We start from the raw sequence: 26,751 nt of genomic DNA, 5'->3' as shown, positions 1-26,751 counted from the left end.
ACACCACACTGGACAGCAGCCCACTGAAACACCTTCTTCCTGTATAAGACAGGTCCATGGATCACCCTTTCCCTGTCCTCTCCTTTCTACCCTCGTCCACCTCTGGTGATCATCAGTCTACTCTCAAATTCTATGAGATCTACTGGTTTTTTGTTCTTTGTATAACTGAGAGCACACAGTACTTTTCTTTCTGTGCTTGACCTGTCAGTGTGATGGTTTCCAGTTATATCCATAATGCTGGAAATTACAAAGCTTCATCCTTTTGTGGCTTACTAGTATTAAACTGGGTGTATATACCACATTTTCTTTACTTATTGTTTTATAGATATTTTGGTTGTTTCCCTCTCTTGGCTGTTGTGAATAATTCCACAGTGAACACTAGAGTGTGAGAGTCTCTTCGGTATATTTGTCACATACAAAAATATAGTTGAACAACTGATCGTGCAGTACACAATGGCTGAACAAATATAATAGACTCAGACTCAAAACTTCTATAGCAATCACCTTAGGAAACCAAAGGACAATCCCTGTAGCGCCTGTTACAGGAACTTAAGCCACAGCTTCCTCTACAATGAGCCAAAGTGATAAAATATTAGTCTGTGACTACCAGATTCCCTAACCTTGGCAGCTTCCTCGCCCAGAGTGCTTTGAGTTCAATACTTATGAAAGTCAGATGTTTCCCAAACAAACCACAGAAGATGTCTCACTTTTACTTAGCTTGCAAATAACTTCCCAAGCCGGTGCGTCTGAAATCTGCCTTTTCCCCTCTTTTTTCACTACAGAGCCCTTCCACTAGCATATCTGCTTTTCATCCTCTGCTGTGTGCAACTGATGTTTGTTGAGTCCCTCGCTATAGCATTCTCTAAATATAGCAATCTCTTATTTTTTCTAATATGAATGGTGTTCTTTCCAAACTAAAATATTTATTTTTAAAAAGTACTAAAAAATATAGCTAAAACTCAATAAATGTTGCTTATATTTAAGTGTTTGAAATATGGATAATTTGTGTTTTTCTCTCTATCTTGCTATATATTTATATTGAGCATGTCTATATAACAAATATAATTTTCAAAAACAATTGGTGAACTACTAACTCAGCAATAAAAATAAACAAAGTACTGGTACATTTAACAGCACACATAAAAATTTAAAAGCATGTTGTTTTAAGCTATGGTGAAAAGTCAATCCAGTTGCTTGTAGAACATGGTAGATGTGGAAAGCCGATTATAAAAAGGTGGGAAATGTAAAGGCTACTTAAGAAATCCTATCTTATGTTGCCTGATGACTACAGAGATATAAAGAATTGTCAAATTCATTGAATAGAGCATTAAAATCTGTGAAGTATGCTCTATCTGAATTATACCATAAATACTTCCTTCTCCCTGCTCCTTGTTACCTGTAACTGACAACCCTTAGACATCTAGTTCTTAGCACCCACTCTCCTGATGTTTACATTTGGCTCCAAGCTTCTTAAATCTATAGCTTTCTTCAGAATAGAGTAACCAGTGTGAAAAAATATTAAAGCAAAATAAAATTATAGCAAATGCACAACCCTGCTTTTTATGGTGACAGAGATTATTGCATTAGTTATCAGAGATCAAAAACATTAAAGATAATGCCTTGGTGATTCACTGAGCAGATGAGGTTTGTACTTGAAACAGAAACTGTGACTCAAAGAATTGCTTTGTGTGTTAATGATCTCAATAAAAAATGTTAGACTCACTTACGGGAGTGAAATGATGGCAGAAGAAAAGATTTGGACACTTTCAGGTTCTCTAATTTGAGAATAAAAGAACTTTTAGGCAAGAGAATATAACTGAAAATCAAGGTGACCAGCGAACGAAGAGAAAAGGTACAAATACGTTATAAGATGCTTCAAAAAGAACAGACACACAAGAAGGAGAAAGAGGCAGCAGAAAATAACTCCATCCATTTTAAAAGCAAGAGGAAATTCCATTAAAATTATAAAAATAAATATATAAATGCTTTACATGGGGGTGCTTGTCTCTCGTTTATTCTCAAAAAAAAAAAAGGAGGGCCCAATTAAAATGATTAAAATGCCCAGTAAAAGATCCTTATCTCTTCTCTTACATAAAAACCAACTCAAAATGGAGGGGGAAAAACTTTCCTATAAAGTCTGAAACCTTGAAATCCTAGAAGGAACCATGAAGGAGACAGTTTAAGGTATAGCAAAGGCAGGCAACTTACTGAGACTCCATTAGCTCAGGAAATAATAGCCTGAGCCAACAAATAGGATTGTATCAATTTTGAAAGGTCTCCCACAGCAAAGGAAACAAAGACAGCCTCTAAAACTGAGAGAAAAATCCTTGCCAGCTATTCTTTTGACAAAAGATTAATAGCCAGAATACATAAAGAACTGAAAAATGCCGAAGGAACAAGTACAGCTGGGGATGTTGGTGCATAGCAGAGCGCTTACCTAGCATGATGAGGCTGTGACTTTAACACAAGTAACACACACACTCACACACACACACACACACACACACACACACACACACACACACACACTCCAACCAACAGCTGAACTGAACAGACTCTTGTCAACTTGGCAAAAAGTAAAAATGGCTATTAGGAAAATGCAAAACTACACTGAGCTTTCAGCTCACCCCAGTCAGAATTGCTATTATTAAGGAGACAAGAAATATAGACATGGGCTGGAGAGATGGCTCAGTGGTTAAGAACACTGCCTGCTCTTCCAAAGGACCTGGGTTCAATTCCCAGCACCCACATGGCAGGTCATAACTGTCTGTAACTCCAAGATCTGACACTTTCACACAAAAAATGCACATAGATTAAAACTAAATAAAATATTTTTTAAAAAAGAAATATAGACACACACACATATTTAAGGTTAATGTACAAAGTAATGGGCTTCATCATATATGTGTATGTATGTATATATGCATATATGTATATCATAATACATGTGTGTATATATAGGTACACAATGAAGACCATTACTTTGTGCATTAGCCTCAAAAAATCAACTAAAATGAAAAATAAACAAATGTTGGCAAGATATAGGGAGAAAAGAACTCTTATACACTGTAGGGTTGTAAATTAGTTTAGTTTCTATGGAAATCAACATGGAGGTTCTTCAGAAAACTAAAAATGGAACTACACCAAACAATATAGCTATATCACTCGCTCATATATACTCAAAGGAATAAAAAAGGTATTCACTGTATATATCTGCTTATTTATGTTTATGGGGCCTTATACACAACAGTCAAATCATGGGATGAGCTTGATGTCTGTTGATAAGTTAAATAAGAATTAAAGAAAATGTGATATAGACACACAGTGAAATATTATAAATCAATAAAGAAGGATGAAGTCACGTAGGGTATAGAAAGATGAAGGTAACTAGAGATCACATTAAACAAAATAAGATATTGCCACGTTTTCTCTCATGTAGAGTAAAAAGAGAGAACGTTAAAATAGAAGAGGACTATTTAAAAAGGTGAAGTGTACTGAGGAAGGGAAAGGCTCATAAAGTGGTAAAACTCAACTTGTAGGTCACGACCCCCTTGACAAACCTCTAACTTTAAAACTAATTATATCACAATTCATAACAGTGGTAAAATGAAAACAATTTTATGGCCCAGGGGTCACCACAACATGAGGAACTATATTAAAAGGTCATAACATTAGGAAGGCTGAGAACCACTGTTATATGAAAATATGAAATAGTCACAGTTAGACTGTATAATCAATATGCACTAATAATAGAAAAAGAGATTGTTAGGCAATACCTCAGTTAAAAGGCACACACACACACACACACACACACACACACACACACTGAGAAAACTGGGAAAAACTAAGTTTAAGAGCAGGAAGTGGATTAAAAGGAACAGCCAAAATATCTGGAGAAAATACATTGTCATATGAAAATTTATTTTTAAAGTATTTGGTATGGAGTGATATATAAGCCTATGATGCTTACATAATAAATGACGTCACCCTCCCACTGACTCACAGAATCACTCTCTACCAGGGATCCCACAGCCACCACAACGGCTAGGACCCAGAGTGGGCAATGTCAACCAAAGAATGGCACACCCACCCGACACAGATGCACCCGGATATCTACACAAAGAAACTCTTCAAATGCGATCATTCCAGATGCCTAGGTCTCAGGGCAAAAACACAAACACCAGCGACCGAGACAACACGCCTCCTACGGAAGCCAGCAACTCCTTTGCAATAGGCCTCGACACAGGCCCAAGACAACGACTTCAAAAAGCAATTTTGAATATGTTCCAGGACCTTAAAGAGGATTTAAATAAGTGCCTAAATGAGGACTGTGAAAATACAACCAGTTAGGAGGGGGCGGGAAACCACCTCAAAACATAAAAGTAGAATTTAGAAAAGAAAAAAAAAAAGAATCACTAAAGAAAACCTAAATTGAAAATGAAAAACTCAAAATGTCCAACAAAAACCTCAGAGATCTGCACATGTTCAGCCTTCAACAGAGAAACTTCTTTCCATACCTGGGAATTCATAGAGACCCCACAGTCAGACAGCATGTAAAGAGGAACTCAGCCTTAAATGGATGTCTATTTAGCCCCTCCCCTCAAGGCTCAGGGATTTGTGCAGAAAGGTGGAAAAAAAGCTGTAAGGGCCAGAAGTTGGAGTGACTCTAAGGAAACAGACAGAGCAAGATGGATACACGCACGCATTCAGAGACTGCGGCAGCATTGCACAAGGCCTTCACCGATTCAAACCAGACAAAACCCTAGCCCTGAGAAGACGAGGCAGACACAAAGTTGCATTCCTAGCCAAGAAGCTATCTGCAATCACTACCTCCTGGGAAAGGAAAATCAGTTATCTCCAAAGGAGTGCCACTGGGCACGCCAATCACAGTCCAGGGCAGGCCTATTCCCAGGAGTAGCTGCCCAACACAAAATGGATGTCATGTTTATTTGTTCATTTGCTGGCTTGGTGGGGGAGGATTCATTTGTTTGGGCTTTTTTTTTTTTTTTTTTTTTTTTTTTTTTTTTTTTTTTTGTCTGACTGGGAGGATTTGGGAAGGGAACATGATCAAAATATATCGTATGCCAAAATTTTTAATTAAAACATTTTTCCTTCCATTAATTAATTTACTTACTAACTTTACGTCTTAATCACAACCTCCTTCTCGTCCCAGTTTCCCCTCGCACACTGCTCCCCTCTCTTCTCCTCAGAGAAGGGGGAGGTCTCCCATAGGTGTCAACCTGCCCTGGCACATGAAGTCACTACAGGAGTAGGTCACCCAGAATGCACCCAAACTCATTTAATTAAAACAAATTTAAGCTGATAAATAAATAAACGATGTCACCAAATTCAGCTGAATAGCTACTGCAAAGCACCAAGGCGTTGACTATTGCCCTAAATGTTGGGGGAGTTTTAGATAAGATAGAAAAAAAAAATGCCACAGGATAACAGAAAAGCAGAATAAGGAAGCTTTTGAGTAATGTATTTGATAGACATAGTGAGCATATTATATGTTAAACAGAGCTCAGTAACTTCAAGCATTTCCCTCCTCGGTGTTCTGGTCATTCTCTCAGCACCGCCCAGTCCAGTTCAAGTGTACCGACCTTGAGTTGTGGGTAGGCTACAACTCAGAAGTAATCTGTTAGACTTAAAGCTGACATGAACAAATCTGTTATCCTATGGATCTGTAACTTTAAGTGTCAATAGTTCCAGGTGTCCTTCTCAACCTTTCTATTGTTTCACTTAAAAGGCTTGGAACCGGATCTAATCCTGCCCCCTTCTAGTGACAGATTTCATATGTAAATGCTATTGAATATACCCTAAAGATTCTATCCTACTTTAATTTTCTTTGGCATGAAATTAACAGCTTGTTAGAAGCTAACATACATCTTCATTGCAAATAAAACTAACATTTTATAATGATAGTTCTGGAAGCATATCTGATACCTTAGAAGGTGTTTGTTAAGGATTGTTAAAGAAAATCATCATTTACCATGTGTTTTCGCTATGTCAGTGACATTAGAAATCTGACACTTTCCTCAAATAAAGGCAATGAAATTAGTTGGCTGTCAAGAAAATTGATTGGGTTGCTTAGTGCTCAATCTAATTTGTTTGTTGTGGATTGACTAAAAACCCAACCATTAATCTTAGAGCCAAGAAAACATTTGAGAATTTTGAGTAGTGCTGTCATTTGAGAAGTCATATTGAGTCTGGGGGAGAAATATTCACACTGGGTAAAGATTTGAGTGGGTGGAAAATGTAAAATCAGTGTAGGAGTCACAGGAGAACTGATGTTAACAAATGATCTGAGACGTTCTTTGAAAAAACATTACATTTCCCTGTTTTCCAGCACGCTCAGCAAAAGCTGTCCCAGAGTTGCATCACAGGACATTAGAACTGCTCTAAGTGACTTAAAAATGCTTCCTGGCCCCTTCAAGTTTATCACTGTGTTTAGAAGGCAGTTTCAAAAATCAGCTCCTTTTCATCTTGTAGTTCAATGAATTATAGTATCAACTGACAATCTAGTACCTTCAGGAGAAATGAAGTCCTAGTCCCCCTTCTTGTGCAGAGCCCAGGAAAGTAGTGATGTTTGCTGGTAAATCAACTCCCTAAGAACCATCCCCCCATTTAGTTGACTAGCTGAGAGTAATGCGTATCCTAATCATTTTTAAAGCTGTATTTAGAAATAAAGCCTCCTTTCGAATGGTGAAATCTCAAAATATCTTCTTGCTACATTCTTTCAGTGGTCATTTATCTTCTATTTAACCAGTTCTCTCCCCAGTGATCACAGTGAGCCTACAGTAAACTTTTTAAAGTGTTGTATCTTATTGTTTACAACCACGTTCTATAAATCCTTTAAATGTAATTTCTATCTTTAGTTTTCTAAAAGTTAACCACTCAGCATTACCTAGACACTTAGGAAGGATTCCTCAATATACTTAGTAATAGTTTTTAAATATTAGTATTTTATACATTTTGAAAGATTGGCCCTTTAGGTATTAAAAATAAATTATGAAATGTTATCCCTTTTCAAAATTTAAAAAAGTATCACTAAAAATAAGAACATTTGTAAAAATCATTTTGATATTAAAAATAAAAATTTCAATTTTCTCTTATTGGGAAAAAAACCCTAAATTTAAAGACTAAGTTAAAAGTATGAAATTATTTCATACCTTTATTGGAAAGAGTCAATTCAATATTATTTATAGATATTAAGCATCTTTTAATTGGTTTGATTATTTTTTAATGATTTATTTTTATTTTATGTGCATTGGTGTTTTGCCTGTATGCATGTCTGTATAAGAGCATCAGATCCCTTGGAACTGAGGTTACAGACAGTTATGAGCTACCATGTGGGAGCTGTGACTTGAGCCTGGGTCCTCTGGGAGAGCAACCAGTGCTATCTTAACCACTAAGCCATCTACCCAGCCCCATTTGTTTGTTTATTTAATTGTTGGGAGCTTCATGGTTTCACCATAAAGCTCAGGCTGGTCTTGAACTTGTGATCCTCCTAAAACAACCTCAGAAGTGCTGTGATTATAACAAGAATATGCTTCCACACCTGAGTGCATCTATTAAATGATTATGTAAATGTTTTTTACATAATTATAACTTAGTAAATCAATGCAGTCACTATAGCATTAAAAGTAAACTGTACCTATGGAGTAAATGTGGGCCCATGGGGACTCATAGAGACTGAACCACCAACCAAAGAGCATGCATAGGTTGGACCTAGGCCCCAAACACGTACAATACATAGCAGATGTGCAGCTTGGTCATCATGTGGGTCCTCTATCAATTGGAGTAGAGGCTGTCTCTGACTCTGTTGCTTGCCCTTGGATCCCTTTTCCCTAACTGTGCTGCTTTGCCTGACCTCAGTTGGGAGAGGATGTGCTTAGTCCTGCTGTGATGTGCCAGGGTGGTGGTACCCATGAGGAGCCTCCCCTTCTCAGAGACGTGGAAGGGGAGTGGGGGGGCGGCTGGGGATGTGTGAGGGTGGGACTGGGAGGAGAGGAGGGAGGGGGCTGGGATCAGGCTACAAATTAATTAAATAGATTAGTGATAAAAGAAAGCAAACTGATATTTAACCCTATGATTTTTTTTTTCACAAGCACATCTTCAAGTGGAGCCAGAAGAATGTCTAGGAAAATATGCAAAATTACACTTAATTACTAGTAAATAATCCTATAGGCAAGTATGCTTGGAGGTTACGTAATGTTTTAAATGAAGTATTTTTAAGATATACACAAAACACTGTTGACAGCACTGTTTGCTTTTAGGAACATCAGAAATCCTGTACTAAATTAGTTCATTAATTTTATTTGTTGATACACACGCATCAACGGGCCTCTTGTGAAAGCTGCTACTGTTCTCTACGGTAACATTTTCAATGCATACACAAACTCCTTCTGTGTCTATAATCCGCGCCTCAAGCATGTCCCTACACTCTCATGCGCTCAAAGTAAGCAAAAGAGAGAGGCTAGGACACAGAACCATCTGGCTTTGGTTAGGTCTTAAAAATCTGATTTATTTTTGTTTTTTAAGACTCTTAACATCTCAGTTCTGATTATAGCTTGATTCTTCCTGATTTTTCCCATCACCATTTTGTTTTTCTGTTTCTTCTATTTTGAAGATTATAGTGTAATTGGACCATTCTCCCTTTCCCTTTTCCACCTCCAAACTGTCCCATATACCCCGCTCCTTGCTCTTTTCCCAAATTTAAACCATCAATTTTCATTCATTTTGTATATATACATGTCTGTATATATACATACATATATATATATGTATGTATGTATGTATGCCTATTCCTAAGTATTAAGTACAACCTTCTCCGTCCATCTAGCGTTACTTGTATGTATGTTTTCAGGGCTGTCCCTCCTATGCTGCCATTTTTAGTGACAGAAACATGCAGCCACTGTCAGATGCTATAGCCATAGTAGGTGGTCCTATCTTGTATTCCACCAGCTTATAACTATAGAAACAAAAAGCATCAGTACTTTCCTAGGGATCTCTTATTGTTATTTTCATACATAAAGATTACAGAGATGTGGAACTATGTTTATGTCCTTGTGTCAGTCTCAGTCACATAACTACACACATGAAAACACTTGAAATCAGGAGATGAGGAGACACTGGAAATCGTGAGGAAGTGATAGTATGAAGACATGTATCTAGGGACGAATATTCCACCTCTTCAGGCCTCTGAAATCCTAACTCGCTGCAGTCCATGTTTGCATCTCTGGCTTTATGTCTATTTTTGTTTTTTTGCTTGGAAAAATCTTTCTTATCTAGTATGAGGACCATGATATAGATCAGAAATTACACTAGTTGACTATATGTTGTCTCTAATATCATGATCATTTATTTTAAACACTTATAAATGTTTATAAACAGTGAATAAACTAATTTAATTTGAGCTTATTCAAAACTTTAGCAATTGTGGCATCTGTTAGTGGCCATATCTTTATTTTTGTCATTGTCTTATTTAGATCTGGAACATCTCATGTATTTGTGACTATTGGTCTAATATTTTGAGCCATTTTCTGATCTTTTTAGAATAAAAATGTTCTTAATATCCTCTACAATAAAACCTGAGATAAATTTAATCTATAATCTCCCACTGCTTTTTAAAATTATATACCACATTCATAATGTAGGACCCCTCTTTCAGTGATTCTCTTTTATTTCTGTAATAAAATGTATTTCATAAAAATCTCCTTCCAAGAAACTAAAATAAAAATATCTACTTTGTTCTGAATATGCTAATATTTTCCTTGCTCCTATTCATTCATTCACTTATTCAGTAAATATTTGACTACATTTTATATAGAAAGTGCTGTTCTACACATCACTGATATGTATGTGTGTGTATGTGTGCGTGTGTGTGTGTGTGTGTGTGTGTGTGTGTGTGTTAGTGTGAAATAAGGCCTGCCTGTATGGAATTTATATTGTAAAGGGAGAGGCAAATAACACACACACATGTACACACACACACATACATACATACACAACTTACTAATGAGGAATTTGAATAATTACCAAGATAAAATTATCCTGACACAAGCAGAGAGTAAAGGAGTTGAGCCCTGGCCCTCTGATACGGGGCATAGAACGGTGTGAAGGAGGCAGATAAGGCAAAGGGAGCCAGTGTTTAGGAATCTAGGAGGAGGAAGGAAGGAGAGTGTTCTAAGCAAGGAATGAACAGAAAGCCCTTGTGGCAGAAATTACGTTTGAGAACAGCAAGAAGGACCATGTGGTTGACCGAGTGTAAAAGATCCAACAGTCTGGATGTTTTATCAAGAGGCGATGATTTGAAGCTTTAGACGCCATCATAGAACTTTAAGTTTGCTTTTCTTGCCTGCTGAGACAGGCTCTCCTGTATACCTGACTGGTCTGGAAACTGCTATGTCACTGGTGCTATTCTGGATCTCACAGAGATCCGCCTGCCTCTGCCCACCAAGTGCTGGATTAGAGGTGTCACCCCCATGGCTGGCCTTATCATAATATTTTTTAAGTGAAATGGAAAGCCGTTGGAGAATTTGAGAGAATGGTATATGATTTAAGTTATATATAAAAGCTTCTTCTACAAGTTAAGAGATAAGATTATAGTGAGGCCTGAGTGAAATCGGGAAGAACACAGAACTCTATGTGATAGCAGCCCACACAGGAAATATTGACAGAACACTATATAGTAGCAGCCTGCGCAGGAAATATTGGGGCCTCTGATCAAGGTAGCGGAGCAGGGAGTGAAGAGGTGTGATCGTATTTAGCGTATACTTTGAATGAAGAGTTAAGGAAATAGTCTACCTTCTCAAAGTCTCCAGATTCCTTGAGAATTTATCATATTGGCTTTTCATAAGATAAAAAAGCAAAAAGAAGATTCCATCTTACACCCATCAGAATGGCTAAGATCAAAAATTCAAGCGACACCACATGCTGGCGAGGATGTGGGGAGAGAGGAACACTCCTTCATTGCTGGTGGGAATGCAAACTAGTACAACCACTTTGGAAATCTATCTGGTGTTATCTCAGAAAAATGGGAATAGGGCTTCCTCAAGACCCAGCTATTCCACTCCTTGGAATATATCCAGAAGATGCTCCAGCACACAACAAGAAAATTTGCTCAACCATGTTCATAGCAGCCTTATTCATAATAGCCAGAACATGGAAACAGCCTAAGTGTCCCTCAATAGAAGAATGGATAAAGAAACTGTGGTACATATACACTATGGAATACTATTCAGCTATTAAAAACAAGGACTTCCCGAAATTTGTGGATAAATGGATTGAGCTAGAAATGATCATAATGAGTGAGTTAACCCAGAAGCAGAAAGACTCAAATGGTATATACTCACTTATATCTGCATATTAGCCCAAGGGGCATGTCCCACGAAAGCCTTCACTTACCAGGAAACTGAGACAGAGGAGAGGACATTCTAGTGGGATTCTAGATGAGAGAATCATGGGAGAAAGGCAAAGTAGAAGGACCCAGAGGGTCCTAGAAGCCTACAAGTAGAACATGATGATAGGCAGATTTGGGCATAGGGGTCCCGCTCAAACTAAGGCACCAGCCAAGGACAATACAGGCGGTAAACCTTAAACCCCTACCCAGATCTAGCCAATGGACGGAACACTCTCCACAGTAGAGTGGAGAGTGGGATATTACTTTCTCACATACTCTGGTGCCTCACCTTTGACCATGTCCCCTGGAGGGGGAGACCTGATGGCACTCAGAGGAAGGACAGCAGGTTACCAAGAGGAGACTTGATACCCTATGAACATATAGAGGGGGAGGTAATCCCCCTCAGGAACAGTCATAGGGGAGGGGAGTAAGGGGAAAATGGGAGGGAGGGAAGAACGGGAGGATACAAGGGAGGGGATAACCATTGAGATGTAACAAGAATAAAATAAAATAAAATAAAAATAAATAAATTTTAAAAAAAGCAAAAAGAATCACGTTTAAGAACTAAAAATGGTGTTAAAATTATTAGTGATGTTGGGAAACCTCGGGATTTAAATTCTCTGACTTTGTATGTTTTATCAATAGAATTTCAATGGCACTTCCTGTGCCTTCCTTACACGACTATTATGGAAGCCAAATAAGATACTTTATAACTGAAGTTCCCAAACTAATTTTAACTCAATCAACCTGCTAGATTAACAAAAACTCCATTTCACCATAACCTACACACATGGAAACTAATGGCTCATTAAATGCTAAAATCTAGTAAACTGCTCTCCAATAAAAATATCAAATTGGAATGTGGATCCATTAACCACAAGAATAACACACACACACACACACACACACACACACACACACACACACACGCACACACACCACACAAACTACATGGAGATAAACACAATTTCACATAAATCTTTGGGCTGGAGAGATGAAGAGCAGTTAAGAGCACTGACTGCTCTTCTAGGGGATCCAGTTGGATTCCCAGCACCGACATGGTGACTCACAACCATCTGTAACCCCAGTTCCTGGGAATCCACTGCCTTCTCTTGGCCTCCATGGACACAAGGCTCACAAGTAAATCACAGACATACATGCAGGTAAAACACGCACACACATAAAATATAAAATAAAATAAAAATTGGTTTAATACATAATTATCAATAGTTTTTTTTACCTTAAGCTATTTTCAGTTAAGCAATTGATGTATGTATGATGTTTCATTCTGTAAAAAAAAAAAGCATATCTATGCCTACCTTTCAATATTAACTGTACCTAAGAATCTCCTAGGGGCCTTTTATTTTATTTTTTTAGTGCCAATCCCTGCCCTTGTCCCTGAATATTTTGATTCTCTGACTCAGGAAGGAGGCTAGAACTCATTGAGAACCACTACTCTGTCGACAGTGGACGCTAGCTGAGATTTAAAAGCAAAACAACATACCTGTTTGTAAAGAGCTTACAGTGTAAAGGCAGTAGCATTAAAAATAAAAATAAAGCAAACAGAAGCAGTGGTAATAACTGGCCTCGCAGAGGTGGTCATTAAAACATGCAAAGACTAACTGAAAGTTTTCCAATTATACATGTTAAAGATGGCGAAATACCATTCTAAATCAAGTCACGGAAGAGAAGCATTAGCATATGACAATATGACACCTTGTGAACAACAAAACAAAACAAAAAACAAAAACAAAAACAAAGACATGGTTAGGAGGGTAGACAGGACACCTTCCAAACGGAACTATATGGAAAGACTCAAGATTGAGAGATAAAATGTATTGTGTAAAGCAGAGTTCTCAAGCTGAGTTTCACAGAATCCATATTTAGGAAAAGTAGTTCGTGTGTGCTGCAAGTACCTAAGGAAGACGGCGCTCATGGACACATCCTGAACCTAACACAGGATGGGTTACACTGATGCATTAGCCGGTTTCTCTATTCTTGAGCATTTCTGTTTATTATGAAGAGTTTAGCTTTACATTTTTAAGAGTCACAAATGACCTGTACCTGCCTATGAATGATATCATACAAAAACACAAAATACAAAAAAGTATTGATTGTCTGTATAAATGGTTATAATTCATTAAATAAACTTATGCCAATAAAACATGGCATTTATTTGTTTTAATCGATTTTACTGGAGTGTAACAAAATACTTTTGTTTCTAGAGAACTACTGATCTATGGAAACTAACATAGAATTTGTCCCGGGCAAATCATATTGTATTTGGGTAAATACATTATTACAATAAAATGAAGTATAATAAGTTAAAATAAGAAGTGAAGAAAACCAAATGTATTTTCAAGATACAAATCAAGAAAATAAGATGAAATGAACATGTACTCGGGATGGGAAATGGCATAAAATTCAAAAATACTCACACACACACACACACACACACACACACACACACAAACAGATTTGATTATTCAGTTATTAGTGGGGGACCTTAGTTGAGAAGAACAAAATCTAGATTTACACTTTAATTTTAGCCATGATGAAAAGGTTAAAGTCCCCCAGCAGGTGCTGACATCTCACTATTCCAAATAGAATGGTCTGTGCACATTTAATCAGTAAGTCTAGATGAAGTTCTCATTTCAATAACAGCTCTAATTTTGGAATTTCTTTAATCCATTTTATACATCCTTTACAGACTATGTTACCTATAGCATAGTTACATAATCACTTTTCAAAAACTAACTGTAGGTTTGTTCACAGATACTGTTGTGTTTTCCCTACTTGGTGTGACTGCATAGCTAACACAGCTGTCTCGCCTCTTAATTTATTTGAAATTTATTTACCCTAAATATAATGTATATTATAATGGCTAAAAATAAGGTGATTTATAAATATTTTATTACTCGTCTCTACTTGTGTACTGTCTTCACAGTATTGTCTTCTCAAATTCTAATAAGCTTTCTTTCAGGTTAAATAAAACAGAAATATTTATTCTCACACTACAGATGCAGAACTCAAGGATCTAGGAAGAAAAAAAATATCTTGCCCATGATAGTATGGCTTAAATGTTTTTTTCTTTTAACCTGATTCATAGGCCAGTGTTCTTCCTGCCGTTCCATGTGGATCCGAAATGGCGCACACTTAGCTCCTGCCCCTTGTCACGACCATCCACTTCTTCATAAATTTGCAGGTGGCCATGTGCTGCACTTTACTTCCTGTGTTTACACATACCTCTGAATTTTTCTTTTATTTAAAAATTTCTCTGCTACCTTTACAGCCCAACATTCATCTGCTTCAGAAGTCTACGTGCTCAAGATGAATTTTATCTCAAGTCAAATTCTTCTATTATCTATCTCTGTTACATTCATTAATTGAGGGTATTAGGACTTTTTTTTAAGAACGTGGGAAAGGAAATAGGAAAGTAGAGAATCAAGAGATAATCCGGAACAGCAGTTCAAATTTGGCTTTGAGGACTCTTTCACGCCCTTGTTTCATGACCACTATTAAGCTCTTCTTTAAACTGATACAATATCTATTACTTCATATTGAGGGGGGAATCATTATTGTATTCAAATTTCACACAATGATTAAATCTGTTGGGCTATAAATAAACTTGGGCCTTAAGTAAACTAGTAATTATAGATTCAACATTTTTATAATAACCTTTCTAGGAAGAGCTGAGGCAACGACTGAAACTTAACCTTAATACCATCTGTTTACTACAAAATTAAGAATTTGCAATTTTTTTCTTTTGAAATAAAAAAATTTGGTACTTAATTCCTGTAATTTCTAAAGTTTACTATTTTTCTTAATATGTATTCAAACACATTTATAAAACTACACTATTTTGTATCATACAAATGACAAAGCTTTTTCCTTGTATAAATCATACCACAATGACACAGAAAGGTAACCCCCAAGAAGAGCAATAAAGCAACTATGCCAAATCATAACATGATACTATAATATCTTTATATAGTAATGTTATATCTGTTTTATTAATTCTCATTTTCTTCCCCTGTCCAAAATTCTGCTTCTTTATTAGAGGCTCAAAATTAAAATATAACTGCCTAAAATGTTTTCTCACTAAACCAGAACAGTTACTTGAGAGGCTTTTTTTTTGAGTACTGTAAATTTGCATAAGCATTAATCCCATAGGATTTGTACTTTTATCAAGGGTCTAAGACCCTTTTTTAGTATCTAGAATTTTAAGACAGTGTCCTTAGAGGCATTAATCTATTACCTACTTAATTCTAGCAACATGTGAAAAAGCCTCATTCATTTTTCACGGAACAGAGAAAAAGAATAACATTTTCTCTGGATGGAAAACACAGGAAACCAAATGACTTATCATTTCTCCTTCAGTTTCTTACTTAAACACAAATATATTTTGTCCACTTATTAGGCAAATACTACTTTTTGTGTGCCTCTTCCTTCTCTTTAAACTACCATTGTTGTTTATAAATTGATGCCAAAGTTGATGTCTGCAACGTTCTTATTAATTCAAGTTGACCTAGTAGTACCAGGCTCTTTAATGCTGGCGTCTCGACAATTTCCAGCCCTGCCTACGTGTGCACATGAGTGTGTATGTGTGTGCACGTGTGTTTCCTTGTTTCTTCACAGCAGTAAAGTAAAAACACAACAGGCCCTAAAGCCCATTCAAAACTTACCTTGCAAATCTGGAAATAGTCTGAAGTCAAGCTTTCCTGAATTTCCTCTCTCAGAGCCCCAGCAGTCCCTCCTGGATGTACCGAGCCACTTCCAGCCCCACCACTGTTACTGCCTCCGCTGCTACCACTGCCAGGGGACGAGGCAGTTAAGCCATCCAAAACTTTTCGGAAATTAAACTTCTTCATTTTAAACACTGTAGAAAAATTAAAAGGAAAAGAGAAGGGGTGACAAACATGGAATTACACAGGGCAAAAGCCTTCTTATCTTTTCACTAGCCAAGACAGGAGTAGCTAGTCCCCATTTTATGAGCATTGGATGTAATCGAGTGGAGAGAGGGGCCCAAGCTTCATTTCCTCAAATTTTAACTTTAAAGGGGGTATCTTCATAAAATAAAGAGAACACGGCTCCAAGAGCAACAGTATTCTTTCCTCACACATCAGAATTTCAAGGGCTTTATCCCCAGCTGTAGCTATGCTTTATCAGCACTGGGGTAAAAATAAAAGGCAGTGTCATCATCGTCATTAGCATTATATCATCATTATTATACAATCAAACCAGAGCCCAACGGACCAAGACCCTCTGGACCGCTCGGAGGGGAAGGGGGCTTTCCTTCTTAAGGGTCAGCTCAGAAAATTTTATTATCAGAAAAAGCGCTGTTGTGGGGGAACCAGTATTTACTCTGCCACCATGTTTGGGGCTCCCCCCCCGCATCATCTTCAACGCTCCCTTTTTTCTCAACAGGAATTGGGGGATAGGGCAAAAATGGCTCTTTCCATCCCATATTCCCAAAAAACCCGGACCCCAAAACATCTGTGGGTGACTCACAGCCAGAGCAGACGGGAGGGGCGAGGGGGACCGCCTGCCTCCACCTGTCCCCAGCTCCTCTCTTCTGCCCCTCTCCCGCCCCTGGTCTCCGGTGTCCCCTCCCCGCCCCGCTTCCTCCCCCCTCCTTTCCCCCCCAACTCCCCCCCCCCCCTGCACAGCAGCGGCTCCCTGGGGATGTGAGGCGGCGGTGACGCCTGCGGCCGAGTCCCGCCTCAGCCTGCGGGGCGCGCAGAGCTGCCTCCCTCGCTCCCTCCCAGCCAAGCAGGGCGCTGGGGCTACCGCGGGCTGCGATCCCTGGAGCCGTCACAGACAGCCGCGCACCACTCGCACCTCGCAGACAGCAGCGGCGCGGGCTCTCTCTCTCCCTGTTTCACAGGCGCATGCACACACACACACAGACACACATACAGACACACACACACAAACGCACACAGCCGCGCGCACAGGTGTGAGGGCAAGCCACGATGGGACGGCATGGGTGTCCCTGGGGATCCCAGACTTAGCACCTTCCTCAGACGCCGCTAGCCGCCGGCCAGCCGGTGAGGCGGAGGGCGCGGAGGCTGCGGACTCGCTGGCGGGCGGCGGTCCAGCCCAGCTCCCGGCCGCTTCTCCGGTCCCTCTGGTCCTGGAGCCTGGCGCTCTCCGAGGTCCTAACCGAGCGGGCGGGTCTGCCGCAGGCTCCGCCCCCGCCGTGGGAGGTAGGCCCCGCCCCAGCCGGCCCCCGCCCTCCTCCCTCCCTCCCCAGACTCTCACGACGGGGGCGGGGGCGCTCTGGGGTGTCGGGGGGGGCGGGACATCCTCTCGCCAATCACAAGCTCCGCTGACCCTAGTCCAGGGGCTCCAGGCAGGAAAGAAGTTTAGGGATAGGTCGGAGGAAGAGCCAGTGACAGGAGGCGGGGATAATTTAAGAAAGTAGGTGAGGTATTTGATTGACAGCCATAGTAGCCAGTATGCCCTGGCGCCGTGCTTTCGGGGCTGTAATTGGCGCTACCTGTTGAAGGACGCTAGTGTGAATCAATAGAATGCTTGCAAGCTTGAGAACTTGCGCTCCCGCAGTCCGAGGCTGCCGAAAGGGGTTACCTTGGGTCTTGCTCTGAACCATACTGTGGACCCTGCTCCCCTCCCCACCCCACCCCATCCCCAGTCTTTCCTTTTCCTGTGTCTTTTTCTGCTCTCAAGGCGCATCTTTTTGGGCTCCCCCCTCTGCAGTCTCGCTTCCCTGCTATCTGCGTTTAACGTGGATTTGTAAATAATCCCTACAAACTGTTATTCTACTAATGGCTTAACTGGTCATCTGTACCAAAATGAACCGGTTTTCGATGGACTCTTAAGGACTGGATTTGTCCACTTTGCACAGCCTACGTAATAAACCAACGTTCCCCTTCTTCATACAGACAAATTTTAAAAATTGAGAAAACATTTCTCCCAAACCATGTCAGGATGCATGTTTAAGCCTGTTCTCATTTGGACCATTTAGGGAAATACTCTTTTCCATACTCCATCGTGGGAAGGCGTAGTTCTGAGCCCTGACTGGCTGTTGTTGAAAGGCTCGGGATCCATAACCGTATACTTCAATCTGAGCAGCAGGGATCATTAGTATGCATCCCAAATACTTACTGTCTTACACCTTAGGTGTGGAGCAACATGCCCAGGCCCACCCCTTTCTCTCTCAGAGGAAAGGGGAGGTGTGGATGCTGTGTGGATTACTCAGGTGAGTAGCAAAGGGATCCTGGCGGTCGAATAGCGCTCAGATTTTCAGACCCTCGCTGGATATTCGCATTCTCGTTTTAAATGTTTCACTCCTTGACGTCTGCGTTGTCCCTTTTTGTAATCCCCCTTATACATTCATTATCACAATGGGATAGTAACTTTCTTAATGGTTTTGTACTGCTAGTTCATTTGATATCCGGCACAATATGTCACTTGTAAAAGGCATTTAAAGGGTTCTGGACAATGGATTAGTTAATGACTATGAGTTAAAGACTTATGAGACAATGTCTAACTTATCGTGCATGAGAGAGGTGGAAAATAAGTACAGAAACAAAGTCCATATCTGCTATAAGCTAGATCTTGATAAGCTTCTAAGGCTATTCTAGGTTCTAAATTTGATGTGTCCTTTTGTCTTTAATTGTCTTCTCTCACCCTTTTTTCTTCTTCCTGTCTCGTTGTTTATTTCCAAATATGGGTGTCGATGCAAGCTAAAGCATTTTCTTCTTATTTTTGTGCCTAGTTTTTCTTTTAAAGAAAGGGAGTTGGTGAATTAGACAGTGTTGAATAGAGTGATGGATTTAGAATGCTTTCTTCACTTCAGCAAAAACTGACCCACCTACTTAAGTGTCAAATAAATGAAAACAAGTCAATGGCATACGGAGGTTTAGTCTTTTGGTGAAACCAAAGAAAGGAGATATTCCAGTTCAGCAAAGAGACATACAATGTTTACAAACAAGACTTAAATCACGCATCACAAGCATCATACTATCATAAGCTGTGTGGTGGCCTACACTCTATGAAATAAAACAGCTGAAAAAGGAAAAGCACATGACACAGATTGTCTGAAGATTTCTCTGAAGATTGTGAAGGGAAATTCAACAACTTGCTGATTTAAAAAAGAAACTATAAAGCACACAGCAGTCCAGATGGGTCAACAAATAGGTATGAAAATTAGAAAAGAAAAAGTTGTGCCAAAATATATACATGTTTTCAAATAAATATTAGAAACTTAAAACAGCTGGTAATGTGACTCGGTGGCAAAATATTTGTCCAACATGTGCAAGGCTCTGCTTTTATTATCATATATACACACACAAATAAAATTTAAAAATAAAATGAAGTACTATAGTTAGGACTGGAATTATTTTATTTTATTTAGGTGGGGTTTTTGTTTGTTTGTTTTTTGAGAGAAGATTTCTCTGTGTAGCCTTGGCTGTCCTGGACTCACTTTGTAAAGCAGGCTGGCCTAGAACTCACAGAGATTTGCTTTCTCTGCCTCACAAAATGCTAAGATTACAGACATGTACCACTGTGCCCGGCCTCTGGCATTATTGTATACATTATCAATATTCTACTGTAGCACAATAACTTATAAATGGTGAGTATCCAGCATATATTAACTTGAATGCAAGAATGAATGTAAAACTTTTAGCATGAGAGAGAGAGAGAGAGAGAGAGAGAGAGAGAGAGAGAGAGAATCTCCTGTGGACAGAAACTGTGGTGATGACAAACTACACCACAGACAAAGATAGATACTGGCAAAATGCAGAAGGCACCTCACATGTTGGGAAACAGTAAAAAGGAATCTTAGAACATGAATCACAGGGAAATATTTGTGTATTCCTCACATTCCATTCTGAGTTAAAAAAGCACCAGGGTGCTATTCTATAAACCAATTGGTAACAGGAGTGAGATCAGAGCATACACTGTATCGTATAGACAATGTGGAAAATGCTAAGGCTGGATCAAGTAATGATCATTCCACTGTAATAAAGGAACACCCTCCCAGGGAGGAACTGCCTGAGTGGAGTTTCTGAACGGGCCCTGGCTTCTTTCTACCTATATGAAGAGTATAAAGAGCTACAAGAAAGAAAAAATGGTCTGAGCTTGATACTTGCAACAAAGTCATAAAATCATTCAACAAAACTCGTAAACTGAAAGGAGTTTTAGAATATGTGTCAAAAAGAAGGTATGACTCACTTTGAGAAGTTATAATATTGGACTCAAAGCAACAGTGAGTCTGATCAAAGCCACTTTTTCACACTGAAGAGGCAATCAAAAAAAATTGCACAAAAAAAGGTACCCATGTGACATTTCTAATAGAAGGGAGAATTTGCTGAATTGGCTGAGCTTTGATAAAAGCAAGCGGGGATGACAAAGCAAACTAAATGATACATTGCATATATAAAGTCCTCCAGGTACGTGTCACCTATATTCCAAACACTGGAAGCTATGGGCTCCACAAACATCTCATCAATTTACTCCACTATAACTCTGTGACACAGGTAGTTATTTTCCCCACATTGTACATAAGAAAACTTAAGGCTCAGGAAAAAAAATTGCCCACAGTATCTTAAGATAATCTAGCCCTCAATTTTTCTTGAAGGGAACGGGAGACCGAGACAGCAACACCTTCCAGCGTTTTGTCTCTTTGCAACACCCAAGACCAGCATACCGATGCTCTCTGTTCCATTAACTACAATCCTAGCGCCAACATGTACGTCACTGGCTGCAAGGACGGTTGCTAAGGGATCAAGCTAAGGGATGGTGTCTCCAATCGCTGCACCGCAGCCTTTTGAGAAAGCTCAGATTCCAAGTATACCCTCTATACTGGAAAAGACTCTATAGCTAAACTGTAGGAGATATCCACAGAGTGGACACTGGTGAGGTACACAGGCGCAGGTCTAAGTTGTCAGCAGGTGCACCGGACACAGGCTGTATCCAATCACAGAGGACTGCGAGACAGAAGGACCATTATCCTCTGAGGCTGCGACTGTAGGACAGCTGAGCGCAGGAGCCTGCTGTCCCTGGGCCACAACAACATGTGGCACTGCACTGTGCTCTCATCGCCAACCCTTGGCTCCATGATGTGCAGTGATGACTTGGTTCTGGTACCAGCGATCCATCACTGACTAAATTGACCCTAGGGTTCTTGCTTAGGACTCTGCCCTCCTCCCTATGTCCTACCACCAGCTGTGGTAGCGAGCAGTCTGTCCCATCTGTGGTGGGTGCATGGCCGCCCAGGTGCGTGGCCTTGGATTTGTGTGTGGAAGCTGGACATAGAATCATGCCGAGAAAACTTGGAAGCAGACCTGTGCCATCAGTCCTTCTATTGCAGTGTTTTCATGGTGGTTCCCGCCAGCAGCACAGTAAGTGCAGAGCTTGGCAGGGCTTTCGTCTCATTGGAGAAGGACAGAATATTGAAGTACTTCCTGGGCCTCGGGAGGGATGCTTCCGGTTCTTTTGTCACCTCCTGCATCTGTCCTGCCCCTCTGTGTTTTCTTTCCAGGTGTATAAGGAGTCTGCCGCTCTGAGGTCCTAGGGTTTTGTGCCTTGCAAATAACCCTAACCCATCCTGAGGTGATGTCGTCCTGGTAATAAAGTTCAGATCTAATAATAATAATAATAATAATAATAATAATAATAATAATAATAATAATCTAATCCTCAAATGTAGGACTAGCCTCTAAGATCATGCTCTTATGTACTTAATAATCAAGGGACTAAACAAGCTAGAACAGGAAAGTAGTCAGTCAGTTCTTCTGGAAAATGTGAATATATGCCCATTAGTTTGCCAGAACTATTATAACAAAACTGCACACAAGTTGGGTTTCTTAGACAAGAAAGTATATTTTCTCATCATTTTGGAATTTAGAATTCTAATGCCAATGTGTTGAGTTTAGTGTCCTCTAAAGCATCTGATCAGCTTTCACATAGTGACCTTCTCTCTGCAGTCTGTGGGCCAGAACCCTAGTGTCTCTGTGGGTCCAGATTCCCTCATTCTATGATCCCCACCAGACTATAGTGGGACCCATTTTAATGGCCTTGCTTGAATTTAATCTTTAAAGGCCCCCAACTCCAAAAGAAATTGGAAATCTGAGGTGAGGCTGAAGCTTCAAAGTAGGAATTTGGGCGGAGGCATACCGTTCAGCCCATAACAGTGTAGCCATCAAACTTGACATTTGTAGGAAAGGATGTACTGTGAACTAGATCTGAGTCTATTTTTTTTTTTAGCATTTGGTTTCTCATTTAATACTCACAGAGGTGATGTGGGAAGAAGAAGAAGAAGAAGAAAAAGAAGAAGAAGAAGAAGAAGAAGAAGAAGAAGAAGAAGAAGAAGAAGAAGAAGAAGAAGCAGCAGCGAAGCCACAAGCCCCAGATCAAGCACAGGCTTGGAGACAGAGATTTAGACCCGCCAGTTGTATTCCAACACCTCACAACTCTCTATTCACGTTCGTGGTTTTCTTCTGAGAAACCAAAGAAATCTCATTATACTAGATTCACATGTGAGGATAAAACAGAAAGAAAAACAAAAGATCTCTCACCAGGAGGTTGGATACAACTGAAGGACATTTAAGAGTTGGAGGGCAAAAAGTATGAGGAGCCAAGACTTCAGGGATGGCAAGCTCATGGAAGGTTATCTCACAGGAAAGCTCGGTATAATCTGAAATATATTAACAGAGTCACTAGGGTGTGCCCTGTTAAAATAGAAAACAATCAGTTATTCAATAACTAATTAGACAGAGCAAGACAGTATTAATTTCCTGAAAGAAGCTGTAGTCTCAGCAAATATCAGAGCAGCTGGAGAGAATCTGTGTAGAGTAACATGGGATTTACCATAATGCAAGGCAAGCAACTGTTCAGGTTAGGGGGGGAAACACTTCTCCAATCCACTTGCTGTGAGATAATGGGTCTTAGAGCAAATGACCTAACCTGTCACTGATTCCAGGTTCATCAGACAAGTTATAGTGACATCCTTATTACTTGCCAACCTAGAAGTTAGAATTTCATTATGCGAACACAGTTGAAACACCAAGTTCCATTTATATTTTTTTTCTGGCAAACTTTCAAGCCTATTAGAGGGTTATTCTTCTTCCAAACCTTTGTCTGACATGTTCCTGACCTTACCATATATATATATATATATCCTTCATCAGAGGAACTGGCTGATAATTGTCAGATTTCCTTCATATAGCAGGAAATAGCCACTAGCATTAAAAATCCCTCATTCAGACTAATGCAAGCCCACAAAAGAGAAAAAAAAAAAGACCAGAGGCAATTAATTAAATAATGCCATAGCTCCCATGGGTTTCAGATAAAAAGCCAGGGTTCATAAGGATAGAACCAAGGCAATACAAAGCATGGCTCAGCACACAATCAATAACAGAACTGCAAACAGAACTCATGCCTTCTAGGACAAAACTCAAATATTTGCTGTTAAGCACGCAATTAAGATCAGTTCCTTGTACATATTCTAAAATAGATATTCGCATGTTCATCCATCACACTGTGATATGATAAGATAAAGGGCCCGAGTTTAGAGACAACTGCAGCACTAACCGGCACCCTCAGCCCCACAGACTAGTGTCTCCCTGTGTGTAAGAACAAGTTTAGGCTGTTAACACGAAACCAGTGGCGTGCAAAGGTGATTTATAGAATGCAAACCACTTACAAGTATATTGGCCATCTTCTTTCTTCTTTCACGCTTGTGAAACAGTCTAAAGACTGGCTTTGCATTGGAACCCGCTCTTCCGTATTAGTGATCTGAAGGTCTCCTGCACCCGGATTGGCTGTCACTGAAGACAGGAGATTGAACTAAATGGCCTTTAAGTCCAGTCTTTGTGTGATTTTAGTCAAAGCTTCACTGAAAGGGTAGCTTAAAAGGTACCCATGTAAGTAAGCATTTGCCCAAAGTAGAGAGGAACTGCAGCCCAGAGACATAAAAACCAACACACACAGAAATTCCTAAAAATCATTCTTCCACTAATTAGAGCTCTACAGAGGTCACAGTTTTATTAGTATTTCCATTTGTATGTACTGGCATAATTTCCATCATGAAAAAAATGTAACAATTATAGACATGTATTTTTAGTCATTTTAAAGAAATGTCGAGCGAAGCATGGTGACACATGCCTGAAATCCCAGCACTCGTGAGGCAGAGACAGGTGGATCTCTGTGAGTTCAAGACCAGCCTGGTCTGCAAGTCCAAGATAGCCAAGGCTACAAAAAGAAACCTGACTCGAAAAACCAAAAAAAGAAAAAAGAAAAAAAAATAGAAGGAAATGTCATTATAAATGATATTTTCAAACAAATTGAAGGTCAGAGTGTATGCTGTTTTAATCTCTAGTTTTGCAGCTAACATTGTATGGGGAGCACTTCCTGCCATGGTAACCATCTTTAGACATTCTGGTTTTGAAAATCAAGCACATCAATATGACACAATTTATTTAATAATTTCTATATTCTTGGCTATTTCATATTTAACTTTATATTATTGTGCATAAAAGTAAGGAAGATGCCTTTATACTAAATATCTAATGAGGTCCCAGGGGCTTTTTTAGAAGTATTATTGTGTCAAGATACTGTACTTTCACACTTAATTCTCAATTATGTTTTAAAGATTTCATAAATGTATAACTTCATGAAGGGCACACATCACATCCCCGTGGAAAAACTGGTACAAAGAATCAATGTAAACTGAAGTCTGCTATAACCTGTACATGGGCCAATATTTTCTAGACGTTGTTGACAGAACTTGAGGGCAGTTTTAAAGTGAGAAGGGACTATGCACAGTCAATTGAACACAGCGTGACGAAACAGAACACGTGAGAGCTTGTGGTTTCCGCTTAACCAGGAAGCTATGAAAGTTTTCATAAAAACTTTTCATAAAGCTTGGGCAGAAGCGACAGCGCAAATGTTTGACTTCTAAGTGTTAAAAGCGGTAACAGGCTTCCATTCCGTTTTATTGGTAGTGTCTACTGTCGCTATTTGAACAGAGATGAGGAAGTCAAAACGCGGAAAACTGAAAAACGATAAAGAAACGCGGCTACAGAAGACCAGCTTCCTAAGAAAACAGGTGGTAAAAGAATTTAGAGACAGTTTGGGTTTTAACAATTATGGACAAAGTAAGGAGAGGTGGGAACTTTGAAAATGGTCATTCAACTAAATTTGACAGCAAGATTCAATGGACAAATGAAAGATTCATTGACCCTGAGCTAGATAATAAAAACTATAAAGAGAGACTGCTTTCCTTGGGCTTGGAACAAGGAGACTAGTGGAAACAGTCCTATCTAGGCCCCGGTCTTTCATATCTGAAGATTTAATTTACCCAAGACTGCATCAGTTTAAGCAGGGATGTGTTTTTGTTTTATATTGGCAATAACAAAGTTAACAACAGCGCTACTAATTTTTATGGTGGGTAACAAAGGGTTAAATGTTCAAATTTTATAAATATCCAGATTCGTTATTAGTTCTATTTAAAAAATCACCAGCTGTGGCTTTAGAAAATAATCCAGGATGGTAGCTTATGGCTTCTTCAGAGACAAAAGTTCAAAACCAATGTGACGTAGAGGAGAAACGGATGACAGACATTTCATCGGCCCCAACTGTAGGCACCACCACAAGAGAATCCTTATGTGGTTCCCTCTAGCCAGACAGTGCAAGCCCTCTGTTCTAATCAGCTCTTTCACTAGCTTAGACTGACAAGACATTATTGTTTTCTTAACCTTTGCCAAGAGGAGGCACTTTTACAAGTTTTTTTTTTCCAGTAGCAGCAAGAGTGATTTATGGGTTATTTGTCCCTCTAGCTTTTTTCGGTTAGAATAAAAAGCATATTTCTCAGCCTGGTTTGTCCCTCCACGTTCTTCCAATTCTCTGCTGTATTAACCATAGCCCTCCCCTAATACAAGTTTTGTGCTGATTTACATAGTTTTTCAGAAGTGTCAGTGTCTAATATGCTCTAATTATGGAAACCAAATATCATGAACTCTCTGGAACAGTCCCTACTTAAAATATTCTGCACCACTGTTCACATAAGGGATCAAAAACATTCAGTGCCTCAACAAATATGACTGTTTTCCATAATACTGTTTTTAAAATCTGAGTGACAAGACCTTTAAGAGACATGACATCCTTAGCGTATTTTTAAGAACAGAAACTCTGTATTCAGCTAAACTTGAGTCTGTCGTGTACTCACTGCAGACAGTGGGCCTATTCATTTGTTTGCTTCAGTTTTGTATTTATCAAGAAATTATTAGATTGTTGATTACAGCCAGGCCTGTTAGCACATGCCTGTGATCCCAGCACTCAGGGAGGCAGAGGCAGGCAGATCTCCTTGAGTTCAAGGC

General features: G+C 39.4%; 1 protein-coding gene across 8 annotated transcripts in view; it reads right to left on the bottom strand.

Moving 5' to 3' along the window:
- The window catches only part of STXBP5L (syntaxin binding protein 5L), a 236,220-nt gene extending 218,663 nt beyond the window's left edge, over window positions 1-17,557 (bottom strand). For 6 of the 8 annotated variants that reach the window (XM_084802611.1, XM_084802609.1, XM_084802612.1 and 3 more), the window contains exons 1-2: window positions 17,422-17,554; window positions 16,090-16,283 (exon numbers count right to left, since the gene is read on the bottom strand). In XM_084802611.1, the coding sequence (XP_084658737.1) occupies window positions 16,090-16,275 (186 nt within the window). In that variant the 5' untranslated portion in view covers window positions 16,276-16,283; window positions 17,422-17,554. Of the gene's footprint in view, window positions 1-16,089; window positions 16,284-16,915; window positions 16,951-17,421 lie in introns of those variants that run through there. The other 2 variants (XM_084802614.1, XM_084802607.1) reach the window with 2 other exon arrangements.
- Between the last annotated feature and the right edge of the window lie 9,194 nt (window positions 17,558-26,751).

Source organism: Acomys minous, assembly GCF_964271855.1.
Source record: "Acomys minous genome assembly, chromosome: 11".
Lineage (NCBI taxonomy): Eukaryota > Metazoa > Chordata > Mammalia > Rodentia > Muridae > Acomys > Acomys minous.
Note: the sequence above shows the minus strand (reverse complement) of the source record. Positions and strands in the feature narration are given on the sequence as shown.